The sequence below is a fragment of the Buceros rhinoceros genome, unplaced genomic scaffold, assembly GCF_000710305.1.
Source record: "Buceros rhinoceros silvestris isolate BGI_N320 unplaced genomic scaffold, ASM71030v1 scaffold32016, whole genome shotgun sequence".
NCBI lineage: Eukaryota > Metazoa > Chordata > Aves > Bucerotiformes > Bucerotidae > Buceros > Buceros rhinoceros.
In genome coordinates, this window is record NW_010416374.1 from 6,895 (window position 1) to 15,596 (window position 8,702).

General features: G+C 44.3%; 1 protein-coding gene across 1 annotated transcript in view; it reads right to left on the reverse strand.

The window, feature by feature from the left end:
- GSG1 (germ cell associated 1) overlaps window positions 1–8,420 on the reverse strand; it is a 12,777-nt gene extending 4,357 nt beyond the window's left edge. Inside the window, exons 1-3 of the mRNA XM_010137783.1 lie at window positions 8,403–8,420; window positions 2,892–3,210; window positions 288–335 (exon numbers count right to left, since the gene is read on the reverse strand). Of these exons, the coding sequence (XP_010136085.1) occupies window positions 288–335; window positions 2,892–3,210; window positions 8,403–8,420 (385 nt within the window). The remainder of the gene's footprint in view (window positions 1–287; window positions 336–2,891; window positions 3,211–8,402) is intronic.
- Window positions 8,421–8,702: the final 282 nt, after the last annotated feature.

Consider the following 8,702-nt stretch of genomic DNA (forward strand, 5'->3'; position numbering starts at 1 on the left):
ACTACAGCAAGATAACAAGCTCAGACTGGGCAGCTCGGTAGATGAGACAAATCCCACTTCATATGGGAGGGAGTCTGAGGTATCCTGCACTGACCTCACAGATGGCAGTGGTTTAGGCAAACATCTGTGAGGAAATTTTTGCTCTTTGGCAACCATGAGGACAGGGTTTCATGTCTGGTGCTTTGGGGACCCACTCTGCTGTCCTTACACAGATGAAATGTTACAGGTCCTCCATCCCAAGGAGTTGCACTGGGCAGCCACAGTGAGGTACGGGGATTTGCTCTTACCTCTCTCTGCTGGTGGTGAAAGCTCAATGAAGCTACGGCATTTCTCTTCTGAAACACAAAACCAAAGGTATTAGTTTGCAAAAAATGCAGGGTACGTAAGGTACTCTCACTGTCTTTTCACTGCATAGGTCCAGTCATCCCTGTGTCTACCCATCAGATCTCACTGCTGCTCTCTTTCTGACAATCTTTCCAGACCTTCACTGGGGCAAGACAGGGGAAGGTAATGTCTGCCTGGAAAAGTAGAATTGGCCTTTCCAGAAAAAAACTTCAGCAGTCTGTAAATCTTCTGAGCCTCTGGTGAATATAAAAATCTGTTACTACTCACTCACAGCATTACTGTTGGTCAGGTCTGTTGAGGGTGTAGCTTATAACAGACTGCAAACCAACCAATTCTGCCGAGGGTGTGAATTCTCACTCACCCCATTCTCAGCAGAGCAGTTCTAGCACTGCTTCCCAAAGAAGAAAGAAAAAAATTCTTCCCAAGTGATATGCATGACAGAATTGTGTGTACCTCTTCTGTGGCAGAGAATCACACAGAAATGTGGTCTTCTGTCCTCACATTTTAGGCATGCTATTTGGACAAATGGTGTTCATACCTGCTTTGGCTTTTCACCTTGGCCAGATGCAAACAATTTTCTCAGCTGAGAGTCCATCAATATTATCTGTAACTCTCTCTCACTGCATACTGCATTACTGCTTTTGAGGGTACTCTCCTCTACTCGGCACAGTATTTTCTCCCAGAAGTATCAGCCTGCCGCTTTCCATGTAAGAATCTAATTTTCTTAATTTCTATCCCCAGTTCTAATCTCTCTCAATCTCCTGTATTACTTCTGTCATCCACAGCTCTCAGGATGCTACCCAGTTTAGTGCCATCTGCAGCTCTCATTAACTTGGGGTTTGCTACTTCACCTAGAACTTTAATGAGGTTCTTCAATAACGGCTCATCTAAACTGATCCTGGGATTAGCCTGAATAATGAAATCCTTTCTTCAGCTCAACTCAAACTCCTTTTGCTCATAGTAGCCCTTTTGTGGTGTTGTTGCTTGTTGTCTATACACTTGCTTCAAAAGACCCACAGCAGTGGGTGGGTTGTGCTTGATTTACAGGAAGCAGGGGACCGTGACTGACTACATGCTCTACTCAGTGCTCTGCTGTGATACAGATGTAATGCACTCTGCATTCTTTCAGTCACTAGGGTTATTCCAGGACGGCCTGGTGGCCAGACAAGTCTTTCAGAGAAAGCTGTCAAGGGATGTATTCCCGTTCCCACAAGCACCATGGAAACACACCCTAACCTAGACCAGTCCCAAATAAATACATCTCCTTCCGCAATGTCTGGAAAAGCTCATAACAAAGCAGCCTTCTCATTAGGACACAAGAGTTTCAAGCACATTCCCTTCTGCTCCCACCCCCCTTCTGTCTGCTTTTATTCATCAGTCCTTTATTTTCAAACTCTGACAGCGATAGATAAGAAAATGAGAAATGCTATTCTTGAACAGTGGCTTAGTGAAAGAAGGTGAGGCGTTTGTGCTCAGGGAGAGCTGAAAGGAGGTTGGTGGGCTCAGGGAAATGGGCCTGATGAAAGCAACTTTCATCACCGTATCTTTAGATATGAATCTCCCTGTTGGCCACCTTCCGGATCAGTTCTGATCTTTGATGTGTGTGCCAGGCCATGAAGACATCTGTACGCTGCAAAGCATCCACCTGTGCTGGCGTGACACAGTTTTCAGCAAAAGGACTTCAGCAGGGCTGGGCAAGAGCAAGCCAAGGGTGAAGGAAAGCACCAAGGGTGTCTAGTACAGGTTGCACTCCAGGGTGTATAATGTCAGTCCCACATGATCAAAAATCACAAATCAAACCTGTCACAATATCACAAAAAAGACTAAAAAATTACCATACTGCATCTCTAATCCTCAGGTCAATTTGCCTCCTAGCTTTAGTTCCTCTGGATTCAGATCCTCCAGGTTTTCTCTGTATCTATAAGGCATTATTTCCCCTTCTCAATTTTTTTTTTTGTTAAGAAAAGCCCAGTCATCTGGATTCAGATCCTCCAGGTTTTCTCTGTAATCTATAAGGCATTATTTCCCCTTCTCAATTTTTTTTTTTTTTAAGAAAAGCCCAGTCACAGTTCAATTCACAAAACCAACACCAACTATTGCAATCGTCACAGTGATAATTATAAATTGACAACACTGAATAGAATCACCCTGCTTAGATTTCTGAGGCAACATGCACAGATGTGCCCTGGAAAGCCTGCAGTAAGGTGTATATAAGAATGAAGATACGGGGAAAGAGAAAGGAGATTCACTCCAGTTCACATAAGGATAAACAATGCCATCACAAAGTCACTGACACCACTGCTTGCACTTCACAGTCCTTATTCCGGACTTGAAGGGCACACCAGAGATAACCATTTTCCCTTGCCCCCCTCTGAAAACATCCCAAGGAAGAACAGAAATATAATGACCACAACAGTGCATGGGGCTGATGCCATTTAGGAAAATGAAGACAGCTTCAAGTGTTGTCAGCATCCAGCCTTTCATTTCCATACTCCTGTGGACTAAACACAAGGGAAGAAGTTGTGTCTGACAGGGCAAGACGCTACCTGGCCCTTCCATGCTCTCTTCACAGGAAAGCCACATCCCCGTGTGGAAGTATCTGAAGGCAAAGCGATCATCCCCCGTCTCCCAGCTGTAGTGCACCACATCCTCGGATGAAACATTGCTAGCACCTGCGTCAAGTGGCATGGGGACACCGATGCACTTGGTGCCTTTGTTATTCCCACACAAAGGCTTGGACACTTTCTGGGTCCCGGTGCACCAGTAGCTGCTCAGCAAGGCAGTGGTGGAAAGGCTGAGAGCTAGCAGGTTCAAGGTGACAGCCAGGAAAGCACGGCGCCATGGCAATCCCTTCAGCAACTCCATCTACAACACACAAATGGGAGGAATTGTCACACCAGCCACTTGTCCCACCTAGCCTTATGAATCTCAGCTCTTCCCAGAGCACACGTGTATGGAGTGGATATGAACACCCTGCCCTCCTTACAACATCCCATCAGCTCACCCAGCGTGGAAGAACTTTTTCCTGAAAGCTGGGGCAGTGGAGCAATAGGTCAGCTTCAGCCATTTCAAAGTACACTGAATATCTGTACTGGGGAAGAGAGGGTGACCGAGTAGACTTAGCAGGGCTGAGTGCATCAGAGTGTGTGAGCACACGAGCAAAATGAAAGGGACATCATATTAACTCCATCTCAGAGATGGTATGGAAAAACTGTTAGCCAGCTTCTCCAAATACTGTGTGTTGCCTTTAGATGGGGCATGATGAATGCTCTGTCCAACTAGACAAGAAATCTTGCTGTCAAGCGTCCCAAAATACTTTTTCAAGCAGTTCATTACTGTACTTAGGGAAGCAGGGAGTGTATTGATTTCACAGTGGGGAAAGGCAGAACTGGGTCACTGAAGGTCACACACCAAAGCAGTGACCTACTCAGGAAGGACACTCAGCTATCCAGACCTGGCAGCTTGAGTTCAAGCTCCAGAGCAGCACTTCCCACCTAAGCAAGGATTGATCTTCACATCAGAAATTTGTTAGGGTGGTGGAATGACAGTGTCTCTGCTCTCACACAGAGTGCCAAAGGTGGGTGTTTTTTTGAGGTGAACATTGCCACACACACTCTTCCTGGTTTCATCTCACCCAAAAAAGTAATTCAGAAAGCAGTTTGTGTACTAGGGTCCTGTGGTCTTTCTCACTCAGAGGGAAGCTTAAGATTTTATGGTTCCTGTAAACCCCTGCACTGACTTCTGAGAACCCCAACTTAGCACTGTATGGATTGATTAGATGTCATCTACCCACACATCAACTTTCATGTAATCAACGCATGCCTCTTCCCACATGGCACTCCCTATGTATGGCACAACTTCACCCAGATACTCCCACCCTTTCCTATTTATGACTCTCAAAATCTATTTGCTCGTGAATAGATTCAGTTTGTACAGACATTGCCTGCTGCTGGTCCTCTTGACATGCCTTCACTTGACTCACCCAACATTGAATGTGTGAGAAAGGCACAGCATACTGTGGACACTACTATAAATAAATGATATAAGACTGAGCTTTGCATTGTCTCTTACTGCACCACAGCTAAAAATGGTGCAGTTAGAAGCATTTGTTCTGCTAACCAGCCAGCTCGGAAATGCGGTCAATAAAGATGGTGCTGAAACTCCTCTAGGAAAGCAGAACTTCATTAGCATCTCATCACACTGACAAATCTGCCTGATGCAGGACATCCTCATGGAAGGCAACAAAATACCCAGCTCTTGAAAAATTCCTGTATTGTTTTATGCTCTAGCTTTGTTTGTCTCTTCAACACAGTATTTCTTTCTTTCAGCAATGGAAATGTGATGTCCTGGAGATGGTAACCTCTTAGAGATACTGTAACTAACAACTTCCACGACCTGAAGGCGCCAGGTGTTGGGTATCACCGTTTTCACAACACAGATATCTACTAGGAACAGCTCATTATGTGAAGGTTTCTGGCTAAGGTTGGTGGCAAATTCCTCATCGAAAGATTTTTTCAGTGGAAAATTTGGCTTAAGACTGAAAAGGAAATTACAGATAAAATTGCTTTCCTCAAAAATATAATTTTTTCATCTGAACATACAAACCTTAGCACAGAGAGTTTTTCAGTTTTTTATCAATGCTTGATTATAAGATTTTCTGTCATCGGGTTTCAATTTGGTCATGTTTTTATTTAAAAAAAGTCTTTCCACTCATAATATTGACAAAAATAATTTTTCTAATTTAAGTCTTCAATAGTGGGGAAAATATTCTCTCCTGTTGCTTTGTAATAGTAGTCGAAAAGCCATGTAATTTCTGAACAGGTGATAAGGAAAAATGCAAAACAATATAAGAAACAAATGAGTCAGAAGAAGAAACTGGACCAAGGAAGCAGAGAACATAGGGAATGAGAAGCAAATCTGAACTACTCCTTCATGAGACCATTGTCAGAAAAGTTTCCCTCCATAAAAGCTAAGCACTTACTGACAATAACTGACCATAGTATCTAGATAGTCCCAAAAGGAAAAATAATTGTATTTACCTTGGCAGCAAGTCCTCAAAGTCCTGTTAATTTGGAGGAGCAATACAGAAATGGGACTTCCCCTTTGTCCGCTGTTTTGCTCATCTCTAGATCCTCCAAACCAAATTGCTTCAAAACCTCTTTCTCCTTTGTCTCCTCCCCTCCTCCCTTGCCCCCCAGTGATTATTAAATGCTATCCCTCCAGCCAGCAGCTGTTTTGTGGAAAATGGTCATTTTGTAATCCACAATGCAATCACAGCACAGCTGTCCTGGGAGATTATACAGGAAACGATTGGTGCTACGGGCTGGAATTAAGTGCCGAAGGGTGACCTGTATTGACTGAGCAGAAAGTTTCTATAAACCACAGAAAAATCCCAGTCATCTCCATGCTGTGGCTGTTCAGGAGCTTGTATGGTGGCTCTCTGGTCAATGCTTCAGGGGATGAGTGACCTTAGCTCAGAAACTACCAGCGACCATGATGCCAGGTCACCCTTTTGCACTCTATCAGCAGAATGGCCAAGGCCACAAGCCCCCCAGCCCTGGGATATCTTCCTGGCCAGAGCTGCCAGTCACAGAAAGGGGAGAAGAAAAGAAATGGAGGGAGGAAAGTTTACACAACTGTGTCTGCTCAGCGGACTGAAAATTTCAGACCCTGAAGAGATGCCCGTCTAGCTCTCCCCACAGACACTGGAGATTTTAATGACAAATGGAGCCCCTTAGTAGAAGCACTGCTGAGTGGCAGACTGGTCACCACCACACCACCACTGTGACAGAGGTATATGAAACAGTGACAGTCAAAGAAGCCAAATACTCAAAGGATGGGAGCATGAAGAAAACTGTCTGTGTCCCTTGTAGTAGCATCTTTTACCCAGGTGCAAAGTTCATCAGGAATCCCAGCTCCCAGCGACTTCACATTCGATGAATTCGGAAAGCTAGTACGAAGAGATGGAAAGATTCACGCTCATCCAAAGTCCCCTCTGACTTGTCCTGAAATTTTAAAGGCTTCCACAATACCAGAGGGTATCGACACACCTCATTTGGTATCAGAACAGTGAAACGTAACAATGGCATCACCGCTCAAGAGAACAAACTGTCACTAGAGGGCATGGAGCAGCATCACACTGAATCAAACCGCAAGGGAGAGGAGCATCTCAAAGGTATGCACCCCAAAGGCTTTGCCCAGTGCAAAGCGGGTGAGGCTCCCACCACTGCAGGAAGGGAGCAAGGCAGACTTTGCATGCCTTCCTTGCTGCGTTGCCAGGAGAGAGGAAACCAGTGGTCCATCTGCTCTCATCCCCTGCTTCCAACACCAGAGTCCAGAGGCTGGGAGGCAGGTGTATGAACAGCTCTGGGTGACAGCACAGCCTTTGACAGCCCCTGCACAGCACAGGCAGCAGATGGAGCTGACAGGTTCACAGTCCTGTACATGGGCTATCACGGGCTCCTGACCCCTCCAGCTCTGAGCAGAACGGTCAGTAGCTCTGCAGCTATTTTAATCCTAGTGGCTGCATAAACTCCTCTAATATAGATAATAATTTCTAAGACAGGCTAACTGAAAGCAATGCTTAATGTTTCTATGCTCCATGGACTGCCTAAAGGTTTTTTGATTAATAAAAAGGTTCATTTTGACACAGATGTACTTAATTTGCTGAAGCAAGTAGAATAACAACTAATGCTATTTAAAAGGAGAGTGGTAATTTTTTTTTTTTTATTGTTCAGTCTCCCCGCATCTGGACATCTTAAGTTTGGCTTCTGAATGCTCAGTAAAAAAACACTCCATTTTTCAGGCTCAAAAACAGATCAAGTCCATCTCTCTACTGATAATCCTTAATGTTAACATGTTCCTAATTCTAAGCTTGATGAAAGACTATTTAAAATCCAGGATGCTGTGTCAGTTTCTAAAGCTGGGATCACAGCATGTATATGGATGAAATGAGACTGAATTGGATCTGTATGGATAAAAATTCAGGTTGAAAAATAAATTTATGAGAAATATGCTATGGTTTCAAAAATATGCATATATCGGATTTAGCATTCTGAATAATGGCAGATATTTATCCTTCCAGAAGATGGCAATCTTTCTCTAGTCTTCTTTTTGGGAATCTCTGCTGCCCACGTGTGCTGGGGGGAAGCAACACCCACGTTTAGACTTCTATTCCTTCCCTTTATTTCTTTTCCCCTTTATCTTCCTCTTTTTTTCCCCATTTTTCTGAACACAATCTCCTTACCTTGCCTGCAGTATGGGAGGTGGTCCTTCTCTTTGAGTTATCTGAACTTGGGGAGACTTCTGAAATCATTGGGGAAAGAAAAAAGAGGAATGAATGCAGGAGCTTAGCAGGACATTTGCTTCGCCTTCTGCCCTGCACGGAACTATTCTTCCTGATATATTTTCTCAAGTACCATATTAACTTTCTCAATGTGTTTCCATTCTCATATTATTGCACATAGCTCATAGACCATCAATACCAAAGTTTTAAAATGTTTCAACAAACTTCCCATAGCAAAATTTTATGGTGTTTGTGTTTTGGTTTGGGGGTTTTTTTGTTTGTTTGGGTTTTTTTAAATCTCTGTTCCAGCCTCGCCTTAATCTCACCAATTAAGGACAGGAAAACCAAGCTGTATCTGTCCTTCACCTTTCTGTGTCTTCCAGTTTTCTCCTCTTTGTATCTGGTATTTCCCACCATAACTTGGCGTGGCTAGAGTTTTTGGATGTCTTTTTCTCTTTGAACTCAGCAGCCAGTCCCTGGTGACTCGTTTAAAGTGTCCCCATTGAAATGAATGCCCATAGCAATTGATTTCCTGTGCAATCATTCAAGTACTTGGCTGGTTTTGGAAACAAAACAAGGAAGCAAAATGCAAAGCACAATCTTAGCTCAACACCTCTATGGAGATGACCAACTCTAAAAAAGCCTGGGTGTTTGCAAGTGATGCATTTTTATCCTGGCTGTATCACATACATACTTAGAGTGTATCCTGCCCCAAAGAGGCACCCTCAACTCCCAGGGCTGTTGGTGGAAAAGGAGGGCAAGGAGCCCTTACAAGATAGGGCCCCAACATTGCAATACTTAACTGGCAGATCTCAAGAGGCACACGGCTCCTCACAGCCCTCCACGCAGCAATCCTCCCCGGGTTATCAGGGATCACACGCTGTCCTGACATTGGCTCTTCAGCTGTCCTGAAGAGGAAAAGAGAGGTGGAAGAGCAGCTCTTTACACCCATAATCGCTCTGTGAAATCTGGGCACAGACGGGCTCATACTCACCCTCATTCCACACATTCCTCACATATGACGCTTCCCACCGCTCCTGTTTTTGCAGTTTTTGCAGGAAGACCGACAGTC